We start from the raw sequence: 17,781 nt of genomic DNA, 5'->3' as shown, positions 1-17,781 counted from the left end.
TAAACCTCCTGAAGCTCAACACCTAGCAGAATAAGAAGAGTAAATAAAAAATAGCAAAGTAAAATTACTTTAAGAAACTTCAACATATCTGAGGAAGAGATGGAAGAGATTCCATAAGGAAACTGACAGCAGAGTGAATTACGATGCAGTACCAGTTTTCACAACTAAATTCACCTAGTCTGACCCACAAAACTCAATCAGGGCCCAGACTGCTGTTAAAATGCCAGCCCACCCATCTTTGCACCAGAAGGCTCACAAACACTCTGGGAAACACAAAGAAATTAGCAACTACCAAGTATCAAATTCAGCACAACTGCAATAGATGAACTCACAGCCAGCCTGTGCAGCACAAGGCTTATCTCAGAAATCATGAATATAAACCTGGATAGGCAAAAAGCTGATGGCAATCAAAAAACAGTTACTGAATTAGACTCTTGTATGATTTAATATGAATACTTTCCATGTGTTTGGAAACATGGAAAAAGTACATTTACTAGGTCTGGATCTGCCTTTACATTCTCCCTCATCTATCTGCTATTGGCAACCACAGAAGATGATCTTGTTGGATTTGAGTAAAGAAGTCACCAATAAAGTAGAATTGTTTTGCTGCTGCTGAAGCACCCAAATTTGGGGTTGTTGCCCCACCTCCCTTAGCTCCTAGATTTTAAATGCAGTCACATACGAATGTGCAGAGAACAGAAAAATGCTGAAAATTTATTTTTTATGTAAAAGCATTAGAAAAACACTAGGTTAGTCTGTTTTCATTAGCATTCTAGCTGTAAGACAACACCATCTTAGTTTTCAGGAGTCTTAAAAGATTTATGATATCCCTGTGTGAAGAAAAAAAAAATATTATCAAAGCCAAGACACAGCAAAAGTAAGACACATGTGCATTTTAAAGTAAAATATATCTCTTTGTATTATTTTGCCAGGATAGGAAAGCATTACTTTTTCCTTTCATGTATCACTTTATCTGAAATGTTTCTACTGGAAAGAAACCAAGACCTCTGTAAATATTACATGTCATTTGCCAACAGGAAAAACTTAAGATCTTGTTATAGTAAATCACACATACCGGTACCAGTGTTCTCGGAAAGGTGACGCAAGCAAGCACTGTTAACAGTTTAATCACCCAGCGGCAGCTGCTGTACTGCTGCCAGGGACAAAGAGCTGCAGCCTCCTAGGAGGTTCCTACTTTAATCCTTACATTCTCACATTCATTTTTTCCCTTCTTATAAATTTTGCTTTGTAAACATGACAAATAAAGTTCTGCAAGTTGGTTTTTTTTTTTTAAGTTCCTTTAATAACTAATTCTATGTACAGCCAGCCTCCCTCTCCCTCCCCAACTAAAACAGAGGAGATCCTGCAAGTACTCTGGCAGACAGTCCACAGGACAAAAAAAAAACACACTAGAATATATTGATTTCTCTTCTTTCAAGGGATGAGGTTCTTAAAGGACACAATGACCTAGAAACCTCATTCAAATCCTGGCTTGCTCTTCTGAATTAACTGAAGCAAGCCAACTTTTGACAGTGAGTTAGCTGTAATGTATTTCCCGTATGTATATAATTTCCAGTTACAAAGTACCTAGATTTATATGAACGATAAACCTATCTTTAAGATTTAGCTTATGTGTTGCCATGCCCACAGCAGCTAAAATACAGTACTGCTTTTCTGAAGAGCTAATTCCCCTATTTCGACAAACTATGCAGCCTGAAAAGGAAGTGGAAACCTTTAAAATGATTCTCATTCTGGCTCCCGCACTGAGAAAAAACACTCCCAGAAAGACCCTATCTGAGTAAGCAAATTCTGATCACCCATTTCCAGTGGAACCCCGTCCCACTGACAACACTTCCCATGCATCAAATAATGCCAAAACTTCAGAACACTCATCAATCTGCTCACCTCCTGCTGAACAGAAAATGACAGATCCAGTTAAAATCAAGATACAAAATGTTTGGCATTTTACATCACGCAGTTCTTGCAGTTGATTAATGAAAGATTTTCATTATAAAACAATTTTTCTAGAACACTGTATAACTTCAAAATTATCTTTTATCCAAGAGATATGTCTGGTCCCCCAAATACAGAGCTATTAACAATAGAGGAAGGAGAAATGCTACTTAGTGGATTAAAGAAAGTCATAAATAAAACATGCAGCCACCGCAAGCCATCCTAGTGACCCTACCTAACCTTTCCCGCCTACCAACAAATCCCTTCCATTTCACTAATCTAAATCTAGTCTATCTGAGCTGCTAAATTATTAAAATTGCAATACCCTAGACTTCCAGTCTCAAGTTTCAGAGGTAGCTTAAGGCAAAGGAAAGACAAAATGACTGTTCCTCACCACCCTGTCACTGGTTGTACACAACGAATGCCATCGTATCAGTCATGGCCTAGCTCACCACTGAAACGTATTCATACCGAAATATACATGTCACTACTGCATGGCATCCTTACAATTGTAAGCAGGATTACAAGAAAAAATCTTAAGGTACATTAAAGTTTATATCAGCATGTCCTATACAATTCTCCTCTTCCCCAACCTCAAAGGAAGAAATATCTCCAAACTCAACAGCACCTCGAGTTTGTTTTGCAATGTTTCACGTGGTAAGACGTTTTAGAGAATCATTAGGTAACGTCATAAAAATCACCAATGTCAGCTTCTAATACTTCAAGAAATGCAGCAGGCTTATTCTGGGCTGAACATCTCCCTGTTCTCAGCACATACACTTGAAGCACAGGACACAAAGGGAACAAACATGCCTGCAGTGACAATTAATCAGCACCAACTCTGTTCCCTGTAAAACACAATTCTCTTCATTTTCCTCTCCTGTACTCCATGCCAACTGTAAGCCTATGGTTGAAAGATCTGACACAAAATCTACTCAAGGCCACAGGAAGAAAACATGAGAAATCACTACCTTGCAAGATCTTCCAAAAGCAACACGATCTATCAGCAAAAATGCTCAGATGACCCAGGTTCTTCAGCAACACACCATATTACAAAGGAAGGCTGAAGAGAAAATTGTGTAAACCCCCATCTACCCTTCAAAAACAAAAAAAAATCCTGCCAATTTTGCTGAGGGGATTTCCTTCTTGCCTGTAAATCTGGGACCTCAGCTCTAAAGGTCTTTACAGTCAATCTGAGATACTAGACTCCTCTGATAAGAACTAAGGTTAAGATTTAGAAGCAAAGTTAATTACAGAAATCTTTGGAGTTTCATTAAAATTATTAATAAAGAACAACAACCTCACAAGTTACTTTCCTCTGTTAACAACGTTTTCTGAGAAATGGTTTCATCTGTCCGGAAATGACTGGCTGTCAAACCAAACCTATTTCAGATTAACTTCCTGTTTCAGTACTATGAAGCCAAAATACTCCTCTGCCTATTCTAGACTAATACCAAACTATTAGACGACTATTTTTTTTTCATCTAGGCAGCAATTTTTGAGGGCTTTTACCAAACCAAACTTACATATGCTACAGATCTTTAGCCAACAAAAACGGACACTAACAAAAATACTTATGAAACGGGAAACAGCGTGAAACTCAACCGTGATGGGCAGAGATGCTCAGCCTTTCTCAGCAAACAGAAATCCATTTTTATCTAGAAATGCATGTAACAGACACAAGTTTGTTTCAGTGTACTTGTCCAAGGTATCACAGTTGAAATGGGGCAAACCAACCCAAAATGTTTTTTCCTGGACTTGTAATTGACATATTTCCCGTAAAATTGAACAACCTTTGCACTTCCTCTTGCAGACACACCACCTCAGATGTTAGACGGGCTTGGCAGCTACCAAGGTTAACAAACCATTTTCTCATTGCTTTTGGAGAAATAAAACTCTTTCTTTAAATTATGTCTTTCAGTATGATTAAGTAGCCAGATCTTAAAAGTCCAGCAGCTGGTTCTGAAGGCCTTTGGCTATTTGAGAATATTAGTACCACCCGTTTTTCATCTAAACACTGTTAAAAAGCAGCAAAATTCACAAAGTGAAGGACTGAGACATCAAGATTGTGTGAGACTGAACTGTCTCGCATTTCTGCAATTCCAAGTCCTTGCATACATGCACCACAATTAGATGTGTTCACCACAGTTATCAAACCATGCAGCTTTTATCCCAGCTGCTTTGAAATTTAGGCACTGCTACCTTGAAATCTTATTTATCATACACTCCCCTTCCAGGCCTCTTTCTGCTCCTGACTCTCATCGTTCTCACTGATGCAACTGAGTCATATTTAAAAATACAGAAGTGAAATTCAGGAGGAATTAGCTAGTTCAAATACAGTGTTTTGCTCTGTTCTCCTGGTACAGCTTTGTTCCCAGTGCCCAGTTCTGCAAGCTATCTATATAGGTGGACCAATTCAAACCATCCTTCTTTCATAAATGCTAGAAACGGACACATTATTCATAAAATTCAGCATCTTATTCAGTTCATTCATCATGTAATAATCTATGTCAGAGTGTAACAGAAAAGCTCTAGCTTTTTCCTAAGCCAAACCACTACTTCAATACTAGATTTTATCTGTCTTTCTGCTTTTGCAGAAATTAATGCAAAATTAATTAATTTCCTGGGTCCAGAAATTAATACAATCATTTGTATTTTTTCTACTGGCTAAACATGCATTTCAGAAGCAGGTTTTACCATGACTAAAGCAAAAGCGTTTGATGTTCCTCACTACTGTAAAAGGCCTGCCATGATTAAGAAAAATACTGAGCTCCACATAACTGCAGGAGATGAATACAAGTCACATCCGTAAGGTATTACTGGAGGCATTATTAGATATTACTTAAATAATACCATATATTTTTATTTATTTTAAAAACACTATTTTTAAAAAGAAAAAAGCACAAACAGTTTGAAAGTATATTTTCACTCTCTACATAAATTACAGTCACGTATGGGAGAAACAGTAGATAAATGCACAGATACAGTGTCTGACATGGAAATTGCGGAGGATGTTAGACCCAGGACTAGAACCTAGGACTTCTGGGCTCACATCTTCCTTTCAACCCTCTCATCTCAAACCCCCATTGCAACTTAGGCATGAAACAGAAATTGAATAAAACATCTCTTTCAGCCCTGGTAAGACGCCAATGCTGCGCTGCAGCAGGACGGCAAAGCTGGGACACCCAAGTGCCTCTGCGCAGACCAACACGTGTCCACCAGAGGCCTGGCTCCATTTCCTGAGCCTGTGGTGAAAGTCAGTCAGCCTTGCCTCACCTGAGGTATCTTCCCAGCGCTGCACACTCCTCCAGTGCACTGAATTCCTAGGCTGAGTTCCATCAGCGTGTGTGGGAAATGGATTTATAGAAAATTTCAGGGGGGGTTCAGCACCACGCCAGACCGGACCCATTTGGTACGAATTCACTGTGCCACTGGAGCATCCTGGCAGCAGCCTAAGGAGCAGCACTGCATCTGACCAGTGTGACTCAATCCAAGACCCTTTCTGTGCCATTTTGAGAAGTGCTATGCACATGCTGTCACCACAACTTTCAACTGGAAACAAGGAGCTCAGCACTTCTCCAAATCTCAGAATAGGTATTCAGAGCAGGCTCTCAAGCAAAAAGCCCCAGTATACCAGCAACCCTCCAAAAACTCTAGATCCAGTAACAAGGTGGTTTTTTAGGATCCTTCAGTATTCTGGGAAACTTTATAAGGAACACATAAACATGTTATCTGTCCCAACTTTAATATACTGGAAAAAAATTAAAGCGGTATCATTTTTCCCCCTTATCTGTAGCTCACATATCTTTTTGCAGTAATTTTGGCTTATAATTTCTGAAGTAAAATGCTAATGAAAAGAAGGCCACAGCATCTCTGTAGCAGAGAAGCTGGTCTAAAAAAAGTTTTTTTTTCATGTGAGACATAAGATCATTATGTCAAAAAGACCATTTTATGGCAATTAGCAGTAGTAAAAAGCACTCCACACCTTATTTACTATACGAGCAAAACCAACAAAATTTCAAGCATTTTTTAAAGTAACAGTAGAAATTGAGTGGTATTTATCCACACCACCTTAAAAATGTGCAGAATCCCTCAGTTCAAAAGGAAAACATTTCTTTTAGTCAAGGTGTACTAACTTAACCTCTATACTCATTTTTTACAACAGATAAAGCACTATTAAACAAATAATTTCCCCATGAGAAAAACACCTCTAAAACATTACTCTGCAGCTCACAAAAATTTACCTATACACTAATATCTGTGATTTGCAACCATCTCTCATCCACCATTCAGCACAATGAGCTTAACATGCAGAGTCTTCTCCCTCCCGTCAAACACATTTGTGTATGTGTTACCAAAAATCCCATTTACGTTTATCAGAGGATACATACCTACAGAAATAAACAAAATGCCAAACGTGCAATGACCTTGATTTATCACCTCCAGCATTGACAGGATAAGAGAAGGTCTAATAAGTTTAGTTGCAATGATTGCAGAAAAGATACTCACATGGACTAACGTCTCTGTATCTGTTTCGATTTCTGTTTTCCGGATATTTTGCAACTCTGTGAGGGTAATCACTGGATTTATGTCGGATTTCCTTAAAAAGACAAAATAAATAATTGACTTATAGCCAGCAACCTGATTAATATTCTACACATACTATTAATTAAGCAATATTACTAATAACTAACATTTTTTAAACCAAGTTTTACTGCCCCTAGTGTCATTTTCACTCAGAAGATGCATTTCATTCATGGCCGAAGTGCTACCATTTAGATCTTCCTACATTTGGCTAAAATACCAAACGTAAGCACCGTTTGATGAGCAACTGATGCATCAGGAACCAAGGGCAAAAAAAAACCCTAATCCCAGATATTTATTATGCTTACAGTTTACCTCAGAGCTGCACATTATCCCCCAAAGCAGTAAGGGACTCAGATGCAACAGCAGTATTCTGCTGGCTCCTTTAAAGCAATTGGCAGCATAAAACCCCACAAACTTAAGTGAGCCAGTTAAGGGTTTTATGGCTACTGTTAAGGGCCATAGGATTATTTTTGGTGGTTTGATGGCTCATCCCATACAGCTGTAGTTAAATGTGAACCAATATAAGAATTCTGGAGTCCCAAGTATCAATGTGAATCAAAGCCTGTTCTCCCCACGCATTAACACAAACCTTCTAACAATCTATGAGATAGTCAGACTCACACACTATTTTAAGGACCCGACTGTTCACACGTTCTGAATGTTCTGCTTTATTGATTTCTTCCCTGAGGGCACCTTTTCTAAGACTTCACTAAGATATACAGAATTACCTTATGTAGAAAACTGAAAATGGCCTTCAGTGTATTCCACTCCATATTTATAGCTCTGCACTGATGCCATCTCGGCAGAAATGTTGCACAGTACAGAATTAACAATATTTTACTTTGAATTCTCCTTCTGTTTTTAGATTATGTTGCTACATTTGATTATTATGTCCCAAAGAGCATTTAAACTTATTACAACTGAGCATTCTTTGGTCTTCTCAATGTTCCCACTATCTTTGTCTTCAAACTTCCTAAATAGTCTAGTCTATTCCCAGACAATGAACACAGGCAGAAAGGGCATCAGCGGAAATATAACGTACAAAAGAAAGCTCCAATTTTTAGCACTGGTTGCATGACCTTTCTTAAAAATGCACTGCCAATCTGCAAGGAACATAAATCACAATGTGGAGCAGCAACTGGCAAGCACCAATACTCCACATATTTGTATAAAAACCTCTTGATCTATTAGGCTTTTTATTTTGATACAGACACTGGTACTTCTCTTGTTTACACGGCTGACAAGCTTTGGGAACTTGCTCGTGGAACAAATGGATCTGGCAGGCATCCACATCCAAGTTTCCATGAAAGGTAAATTTTGTATTACTCAGTAACAGGATGCAACATATTTTGTTTCTTAAAGCACCTGAACCATCAGTGCACAGAAAAATACCCATGTTTTGGTAAAGAAACATTAAAATTGCTAGAAACACTTCTACAGTGATGGTGTGGCAGGGTAGGCTTGCTAAAAAGAATTAAACTTAAAGAAATTTAATGACTAATTCAGAAATCAGTTTTCCCACATAATATCCAGCCATCACGCAGAATCACAGCACATCCTGACCTGGAAGGGACCCATGAAGACCATCAAGTCCAATTCTTGACTCTGCACAGAATAACCCAAAGAAGCACCATGTGCCTGAAAGCACTATCCAAGCCCTTCCTGAACTCCAGCAGGCTTGGTGCTAGATCCTACTTATTTGTAATACAGATATATACAAAACTGCAACATCTGAAATATTACAGTAGAGATACTCTATTCGAATAATCTATAAATCAAATAAATTATTAATTTAACAGAGAATAAGCATAATTTGAAGTCAGTAAAGAAAACTTTGGGGTTCAGTTCTCTTTCCTCATTTGTGAAATAGTGCTATAAAATGCTGTGGGCTTAAATAACTGCTCTAGTGACACCAGCTGATACATAATGCCCGTTTTATGGAACTGACTGTTCTCGGAAGTTCTTAATCTCGTTAAAAAAAATTGCAAATACTGCATTTTATTTACTGGCACACGCGCAGAGCCTCCGCAGCGGACGCCGAGCTGGCCAAGGCAGCGGGAACGGGGGCTGAGGAGAGAGCACGGGCGCCTGAGGAGCCGCACGAACCAGCGGAGGGGCGGGGCACCCAAGCCTTGGCCGAATCCGTACTATCGGGCACAGCTTCGCACACCCGCAAGGCGCTGTCCCGGCTCGGGCTGTCCCGGCTCGGACCGGCCCCGCTCCGTTGAGCCCCGGGGCAGCGCGGAGCCACAGCCGCCGCCGAGCCCGCGCACGCGCCTCGCCCCGCGCCTGCGCGCCACCGCCCCCGTCCCGAGTCCGCCCCGAGGGCGCATGCGCAGCGCTTGCCCACGGCTCCGCTGCTCGCACCTGAGGGCGAGAGTCGTGTTGGCCCAGCGACTTCCGCTCTCCCCGCTGCTGAGGCGGCGGCGGAGCCGCACGCCAGGCACGGGCGCTGCCGGCCCGCGGGTCTCTCTCCCCCCGCCCCGCTCTCCCTCCCTCCCTCCCTGTTGCCCTCCGGCTAGAGCCGACCACGCCGCTCGGCTCACCAGATAACGCGCCTGCCAGTCGTTCGTGGCGTCGATCTCCTGGAACTCCTGCTCGATGGCGGCGGACATGATGATGGCGGCGGACATGATGATGGCGGCGGCCGCCAGGGCGCGCGAGCCTGTCCGCAGGAGGCCGAGCGGCGAGCCCGCAACCGCTCGCGCGCAGCCCCCCGCCTCACGGGAGCAGCGGGAGCGCACATACGCTCGCGACCGGGTGTCCCGCAGCCGGCGCCGGGCGCATGCGCGATCTTGGCCCCGCCCACCGAGGCCGTGGAGATCACGCCTCCCCGGGAAGAGGAGGCGGGAAGCACCTGGGGTGACGTCACTGGCCCGGCGGGGGGCGGGGCCGCACTCAGGTGTCGCGGGGGCTCGGCAGCGCCGGGGGCTTCGGTCGCCACACGGCCACCGAGCGTTTGTTGTCACAAAAATCACGGACTCAGTTCGGTTGGAAAAGATATGCGAGATCATCCAGTTCATCCTGTGGCCAAACATCACCGCGTCAACTAGTGGGTACGTCAACCACGGCACTAAGTGCCACACCCTTCCTAAAGCACCTCCAGGCACGGTGACACCATCCCCTCGCTGGGAAGTCCGTCCCAGTATTTCATCGCCCTTTCTGTGAAGAATTTCTTCCTAATGTCCAAGACGAACCTCCCCTGGCGTAGCCTGAGGCCAAGTCTTCTTCCTGACGCTGGCTGCCCGGGAGCAGAGACCGGCCCCCACCTGGCCAAAATCTCCTTTCAGGCAGTTGTAGAGAGCACTAAGGTCACCCCCGAGCCGCCTGTTCTCCAGGCTAAACATCCCCAGCTCCCTCAGCTGCTCCTCACAGGACATGTGCTCCAGATCCTTCACCAGCTTCATTACCCTGCTCGGGAGATGCTATAGAACCCCAATGTCCTTCTGAACTGAGGGCCCCAGAACTGACCTCGGTATTCAAGGTGCAGCCTCACCAAAGTGTGTGCAGGGAGACAATCACTGCCCTGATCCTGCTGGCCACACTACTGCTGATACAAGCCAGGATGCCATTGGCCTTCTTGGCCACCTTCACACTCTGCTGGCTCTCGTTCAGCTGCTGCTGACCACTGGTCCTTTTCCACTGGGCCACTTTGCAGCCACTCTGCCCTCAGCCTGTAGCGCTGCATCGCTGTGCCGATGTCACGGAGCGGACACGGTCCCCGAAGGGTGCAAGAGCTCTTCCAGCCACCGGCGAGTCCCCAGCCCGGCTCAGCGTCGCACCCCCGGCGATGTGCGCCGCCGGCAGCCGCCGGTTCCCAAAAGCAGAAGTCCGCACACACGGACGTGTCGGACAGACAAATCTCGGCGGGGCTCGCGGTCCCGAAAGTAGAAACGCTGTGTCCCGCAGCGATTGCCTCACTGGGACAGAAAGTCCCTTAAGGGGCGGCTCCGGGAGACGCCGGACAAAGCCAAGGCTCGGGCCGGGTCAGAGGGCGCTGCGCTGCGCGGCCTGCCCGGGGACACCAGCCCGCGGCCCCCGGGCAGGCGGGGCCCAGCACAGACCGCGGCTCTGCACAGGTCGCCTTAAAAATGTGTGAATTAGTGCCACAAAGGGCCGTGTCCCATCAGCGTGTGTAAGTGTCTGAAGGGAGGGTGCCAAGAGCCTGGCTCTTCTTGCTGGTGGACAAGAGGCCACGGCAGAAACTGATGCACAGCAAGTTCCACCTGGATATGAGGAGGAACTTCTTCATTGTGCGGGTGCCCGCGCATGGAACAGATTGCCCAGAGAGGGTGTGGAATTTCACTCACTGGAGATACTCAAGAATCGTTTGGATATAATTCTGGGCAATGTGTTCTAGGATGACGCCGCTTGAGCAGGGAGGCTGGATCAGATGATCTCTCCCAATCTTCCACATTTTGTGAGAGGTTACAGCGCCTCCCCGCACGCCGGTGGCAGTCCTGCCCTCGGCCCCGCCCCATCACCTCTCTCAGGTTCCTATCCTGAACCTTCACTCCGGGCACACCCTTTCCCTGCCGCAGGCTCTGCCCCGCCCTCAACACGGCCCCTCACGGGCTGGGAGGTTTCCCTGGAAACGTTTGTCTCTGTCCTCTCCCACGCCCGAGGGGCCCCCAGCCGCTCCCCTCGGCTTCCCTGCTCGGGCACACCGCCCCCGCTGCCCGGGGCCCCTCGGAGTGCCCGACCCCCGGCACGTACCCACGGGCAGGGGCTGGGCGTGTCAGCTGAGATGTGACCGCGCTGAAGGTCGCGATGCCATCCACAGGGATGGCGTGGATCTGGACAAGCTCGAGAAGTGTACCCACGGGAGCCTGATGAGGTTTAACAAGACCCAGTGGTCAGGTCAAACCCCAGTATCAATACAGACTGGGGTCTAAATACACGGAGAGCAGCCCTGCCAAGAAGCACTTGGAGGTGCTGGTGGGTGAGAGGCAGGACATGAGCCAGCAACGTGAGCTTGCAGCCCAGAAAGCCAACCACATCCTGGGATTCTGCTCCTCTGCTCTACTCTTGTCAGCCCCCACCTGGAGAGCTGCATCCAGCCCTGGAGTCTCCAGCACAGGAAGGACATCAACCTGTTGGAGCAAGTCCAGAGAAGGGCCAACAAGTTGATCAGATGAATGCAGTCCCTCTGTTATGAGGAAAGGCTGAAAGAATTGGGATTGTTCAGCCTGAGAAAGAGAAGGCTCAGGAGTAATCTATTCTTCTAGGCCTTCCAGTGTCTGAAAGAAGCCTACAAGAAGACCTGGCTAGACACTTTTTAGAAGGGCCTGTAGTGATAGGGCAAGGGTGAATGGCCTTAAATTGAGAGTAGGTTTAAATTAGGAGGAAGTTCTTTGCTCAGATGGAGGTGAGACACTGGAACAGGTTGTGCAGAGAAGTTGTGGATGCCCCATTCCTGGAAGTGTTCACAGCCAGGTTGGATGGAGCTTTGAGCAACCTGCTCTAGTGGAATGCAAAGGGGTTGGAACTAGGGGATCTTTAAGATCCCTTCCAGACCATATGATTCTGTGATCTACAGCCCCTGTGATAACCAGCGGAGTGTGGCTGTGCTGTCGCAGTGGTTCTTCGTGTGCTGTTGCTGCAGCCCTTGCCTCCTGTGGGCCTCACCTGATGTTTAAGCACAGCAACAACAAGAAGCATTTTTTTTTAAACAGACTTTTGATTTTGAATACCTGTCACTGAATGCTGCTGCATTTCCTTTCTGCCACACAATGCTCCAAGTCCACTGGCTCATGTGCTTCCCCCAAGTCCTGGAAGAAAAGCTGGAGTCCTGGACACCATGGGAGTCTGTGATGCCTTTGAAGTACAGCAGATGGGACAGCATGGATCAGTAAGTTCATAACAAGTTTTTCCAAGTAATTCAAGGAAATGTTGCACAAGATTTTCTTGAACTATGGGTTCAAGCTTTGAAATCAATATAGAGAATGGTTTTCTTGGTTTTTTCTGCCTGCACGACTGATGCATGGGTCATGTCTGTATTTCTGCAGGTGCTCTCTAGTTAATTAGTGTTCTATGAATGATCAGTTATGAAACAAGCAAAGAAGAAAACATTTGTGAATTATGATTGTGATTTAAGAGTACAGAAAAGAGTCCAAGTGCCCATCCTCAAGGTAATGATTGATTTTCATTTGAAATAGATTTCTTTTCATTCAATTAATAAAATTATTCTTTACATCAGAAAACTTATGTTGCACAAGCTGGCTGTAAGAAAGTAAATAGGTACGTGGAAGCTGTCTGACAAATAACGAATTTTAATAAAGAAATTAAAATAGACATCTTCTTCGCTGATTTTAGTCTTTGGTAGGCTTTTCCCTGTATATAAGCTTGCTGATTGGTCTGGATTTATAGCATTTATGACATGATGTGCTTTTCACTCGTGCTTGTGATATTTGGGGATGTAGTTAATATTGGGACAGCAGTGTAATTGTGTGGTTAGGAAAGGCAGTTTTACAGTAGCAGCTCCATCTAGAATCTCTAATGCAGATCAGTGCCCAGAGACATCTCATGGAAAGCTAAAAATATTTATAACATGGGATTTGGAGCTGGCTTAGAAAAGCAATAACTTGTAAACCAGAGTTTTCTGAAGAAATTGCTATTGTCCAGATTTGGGTTGCTTTATTTTTACTGCAAATATGCTGAAAATGCAGCACCAGTTCTCTGGCTTTTAGTATCAAGCCCAGGATAGGCCCAAGATTAAATTTCTAATGGTCTGTGAAGGCGAACTGTACATACAACATAAACCAGGTACACTCATTAGAAAATCTATTCTGCCAATAGTAACCTCCCATTCTGTATTAGCTGTGCAGCCAAGCCCAGATGAGCCCTACCTAAAGTCTTATGCCCTTGGGATCAGGTGAGACATGCAAAGAGGGACAACGTAGTTGCTGGAAAGTCTAGTATATTGTCGTGTTTTCAGTCTTAGTATAAACACAAGCAAGCAATGTTTTTTAATTAAAATCTCTGATAATTTGAGAAGCCGATTGCTGTACTGACAAAGCAGTCACCCCAAAGTAATTGGTATCAGCAGCAGTTTTGATTTCAAAATTGACTTTGGTGTCCATGAAGACCAATCGAGTTAATTTTAAATGTTTTTGTCCAGTGACCTTGGCTGAACAATTATTTTAGTACCAGTCTGGAACAGACTAAGTGTTTGTTCCTCTGTGTGTACTTTTTTGGGTCATTCACTGGAACTACTTAAGCACCATTTATTGGAAATGATCTGGTTTGTGCTGCTTTTCTGAGAACCATTTTAGATATTGGTAGATGAAGAACAAATTCTTCCCTGAGGTAGTTTTATTCACAAATACACTCCACATCAATTTTAATTGTTAAGGAAGAGAACTGTAATGTGCTTAAGCTTGCCACGATGTGAAAGAGGAGAACATATAATTCCTGATTTAAGTTTTATAGCCCAAGGCCTAAAGGAGAAGAGGATCCTCCCTTCCCCAATGAACTGGATAGGACTTTAAACCCAGAAGGGCTGGCCACTCCTCTGGCATCTGGTAGGGAGTAGGAGAAGCTGAATGAAAAGGTCCAGTGGTTAGAATAAAACAGGTTTCATTTTTTATGTTCATTTACAGTGCACTCATATTTCAAACTTTTGGAAGCTGTATTTGTTGCTCAAGTGAACATTAAAATTCCCATTACTGAAAGTGGGTGTTGGTGCAAATACTTTTCCTCAACTCTATTACTGCTTTTCTTCCCCTGCCCAAAATTGTATTCTAGCATACAAGAATAAGGGGGGAAAAAAAAGAAAGAAAACACCCAGACCCCCATAGCAAACCCTTCAAAATGTATGTAGCAAAATGCAAATCTTTGAAGGCTGCTACAAAAATAGAAGTGCAAGGGCCTCAGATAGATTTGCTTTTAGCTGAGGAGGTCTTTCACATCAGTCAGAAATCCATAACAGTGGGATCCTAGTGTCCAGTGTCTGATAAAAACCAGCTCTGTAGTAAAGGTGATGGGATTGTGGAAGAGAAGGACAATACAGCTGTGCCCAGACTATACAATTGCCCAAACTGTTGTCTGGAGTTCTGTGTAGAAGAAATTTATGGCCAAGGAAGAAAGGAAAAATTAAGAACTATTACGGAAGTCTGTTTCACGGTCTAGAGATTTGTGCCAGTCTGTATGGCACTGGACTCCCGTGGTGAAGCTGAAATAATTGTGGAGTATGAAAAGAAAAGGGTAACTGGCAGAAGTGCTGTCATGAGTGAATGGACACACCAGCTGGCAGAAAAGGCAGCCAGCCAGGATGTCTGAGGGATAGAACAACTTCAGGCTCTGCTGTGGCTTTGTGAAACAGCCCTTCCAGCAACCTAAGCTGGGGTGTGCAGTCAGCCACAAAGCCTAATGCCTATGAGTCAATGCAGGGGTGTTGGGTACGGCTACGGGAAGAAGAGAAGAGCCAGTTGCCAAGAGAAAGATGACCCCGAGTTATTATTTTTCTCACTTGTAGAGAGGATCTCATCTGCTGGGGGTGGTTTGTGTACGTTACTTGACTTTCTGTCTCTCTTTCCTTTTCACCCCTAGCTACAGAGACATTTATTGAAATCATCATTTGCAAGTGAGAAACTCTTAATTCAGTGAGTGTGGCTTAGTGTCATTCCATGGTCCTTGTCAGAATGACAACTTTTGCTAGAAATGGCATCTATAGTAACTGCCTATAGCTGACAGTTTTCATGTTGAAAGTTTGTTTGAAGATCATGGGTTTATTAGACTTTAAAATTGCCTCACAAACTGAATAGGGCTGTTCCTTGCTTAGACTATTTATAATCTCACAGCTATTGTTTCAAAGCATTACTTTGTATAATGGCATAATGGTTAACAAGCACTTCTGGAAACAGTTCTGGAGTAGTTCTTTGTGTTGGCCAGTGAGTCTTTCACTCAAGTTCTCTTACAATTGTGAAGTCATAGTATCATGATCTTGTAACTTGTTTCTAGCACAGATTCTGTATTTTAGTGGTTTCCATGCTTGATTATATGTATCTTCATCTATATTCAAGCTTATCTTCCAAATTACAAAATTAAGGTAATTTTCTGAATTACAGCAGGAAACATTGTGATGCACCAGACCACTGTTGTTTGCTAGGAGAAATTCTGGTAAGAAAATACTGTTTTAGCAGAAGAAGACTTTCTCCTGAGGAGTAACAGTAAATGTTTCTATTATAAACTTGTATTCTCAGTTTTATGTTCCGGTTTTCCTTTGGGTTTCCCAGCATCAGGACAAAGCAATTGTGACTGTTTTCATGGATCTAACAATCTCTGAATTGTTTTTGCAATTTTTTTTTTTTGGGCCCCAATTGTTCAAAATAAGAGTCTTCAGATTGTAATCCATGTTTGTAATTTATGCTTCTGCATTAGACAAGCTGATGTGCCAATAACAGGAAAGGATTTTCTTGTACTACTCACTGTAATAGGGATTTAAAATATCTTATTATTACCAACTTCATAGATACTGAAATTTGCCATGTGGTGGTGAGCCTTTAGCATTTATTACAATAATTACTTCTGTCTTTCCTGTGATAGCAGAGGTAGGTCTGTACAGGATTTGTGATAGCTTTGCCTGTTTTTAAGTTGACGTTAATATATCGAATTTCATACAATTTCCCGTAGAAGCTTGTCCTCTTGAGATAATGAGCAGCCCTGTAGGAGCCACATTCTCTGAGTCACTGTTTTGATGGCAGAGTTCCATGAGTGTGTGGCTCATTTTGCCTGCTGAGATGTCCTTTGGTATGTTATAGAGAACAAGGTGTTCACACTTGTGTCACTGTGGAAGCCTGAGCACTGGATCTTGTAAGGACCATGGAACACTACAGCAGAATTTGCATTGCTGCACTTACTTGGCAAGGCAGGACTGCTATATTCAATGCACCTCTATTTTTACCTTCAAAGTAAGTCGAAAAGCAAGGAGGAAAATAGATTTTGCCTGTAGGTGGCAAAGAGCCATGAAGAAATTGTTAATTTTAAGCAAGGAGGAAAATAGATTTTGCCTGTAGGGGCAAAGAGCCATGAAGAAATTTTTAATTTTTCAGGCAGTATGATTTCCTAACAAAAACAAATTAGTAGTGCATGTAAAATTTACCTTTCCTTTTTTAATTTGATAATGTCTCTTATAAAAATGTCTTTGAAATTAATCTACTAAAGTAAGGAGTCTTTAAAATCTGGTTTGCAAAACCAGTATAATAGAGCTTTTGAATGTATGCTATGTTTCTTTCGGTCCAGACATTTCAAACCTCTAATTCATACCCTTGTGGCATACAAATGGGCTATAACTGCTAAGCCAATTTGTTTGTTTTCTCAAAGAAAAGAAAAACTGAATGTAATGTACTCAAAGAAGGATCCATAACACACGTTTTCCAATTGGAAGGCTGTCAAGGTCTTTAACATCTTATTTTAGCCAGTGGAACAGTTCCAGCAGTTCAAGTCATGACATGACCACTTACTGGAATTAACAACCCAGGAAGAAAAGTGCCCTTATGCAGAACGTGTCCAGTATCAGAATGGCTATATGAAACTCTCTGGATCTTTTACATGTTATACATTTCAATTATTTTTTCTCCTACTTTCTCACTGCATATAAAGATGCATCACTAAAAGACACTATTTTCCTTTTAAAACCCGTATGGAACCCCTCCTCAAGCAGATCTCCGCAAGTTCTTTAGTGGCAGATTTTTAACACAGATTTGCAGTAAGGAAAAAATGTTACAAGAAAAAAATGTTACAAAGAAAAAAAGAAACAAAGTATGTTATTAAGATTGTATTCGTCAAGAAATATCCCACATGGTCACTTCAACATCTCAGGTAGCTTCTAGCTCCCATTCTCTTATACTAATTTTGGAATTCACTTGAAATTAATTTTCATTGTCCAAGACAGCTGCTTTCTTCATACCAGCCCCCTCTGAAGCACTGAGCAGGAAAGGTAAGGTGCAGAGTAAAAACAAAGATGTTTGGGGTTTTTTATTTGTTTTGTGCTCACCAAAGACCACCTCAGTTTTCCCTTTTGTTTTTCTTACTTAAGGAAGAACATTTAATTGAATGTCGTGACTGGATTCCTGAAAGTGATACTGTGGGGAGGGGACTAGGAGATACAACTGCCATAAGCCCATATCTGCATTCCCTAAATTGTTACATTAACATGTATGTCATAATCAGAAAATCCGGATTTCCCATTGCTTCTCAACACATTGGTAATACCTTACGGATACTGTTATCAGAAGTTAT

The 17,781-nt window shown here is 43.1% G+C and overlaps 1 protein-coding gene across 3 annotated transcripts in view; it reads right to left on the bottom strand.

Annotated features, from left to right (window-relative positions):
• The window catches only part of PTPN2 (protein tyrosine phosphatase non-receptor type 2), a 29,041-nt gene extending 19,717 nt beyond the window's left edge, over window positions 1–9,324 (bottom strand). For all 3 annotated transcript variants that reach the window (XM_041399269.1, XM_041399270.1, XM_041399268.1), the window contains exons 1-2: window positions 9,087–9,324; window positions 6,463–6,553 (exon numbers count right to left, since the gene is read on the bottom strand). In XM_041399269.1, coding sequence (XP_041255203.1) covers window positions 6,463–6,553; window positions 9,087–9,173 — 178 coding nt within the window. In that variant the 5' untranslated portion in view covers window positions 9,174–9,324. The remainder of the gene's footprint in view (window positions 1–6,462; window positions 6,554–9,086) is intronic.
• Window positions 9,325–17,781: the final 8,457 nt, after the last annotated feature.

The sequence above is a fragment of the Onychostruthus taczanowskii genome, unplaced genomic scaffold, assembly GCF_017590055.1.
Source record: "Onychostruthus taczanowskii isolate IOZ18803 unplaced genomic scaffold, ASM1759005v1 scaffold16, whole genome shotgun sequence".
In the NCBI taxonomy this organism is placed as follows: Eukaryota; Metazoa; Chordata; class Aves; order Passeriformes; family Passeridae; genus Onychostruthus; species Onychostruthus taczanowskii.
This window is presented reverse-complemented; position numbering and strand designations above follow the sequence as displayed.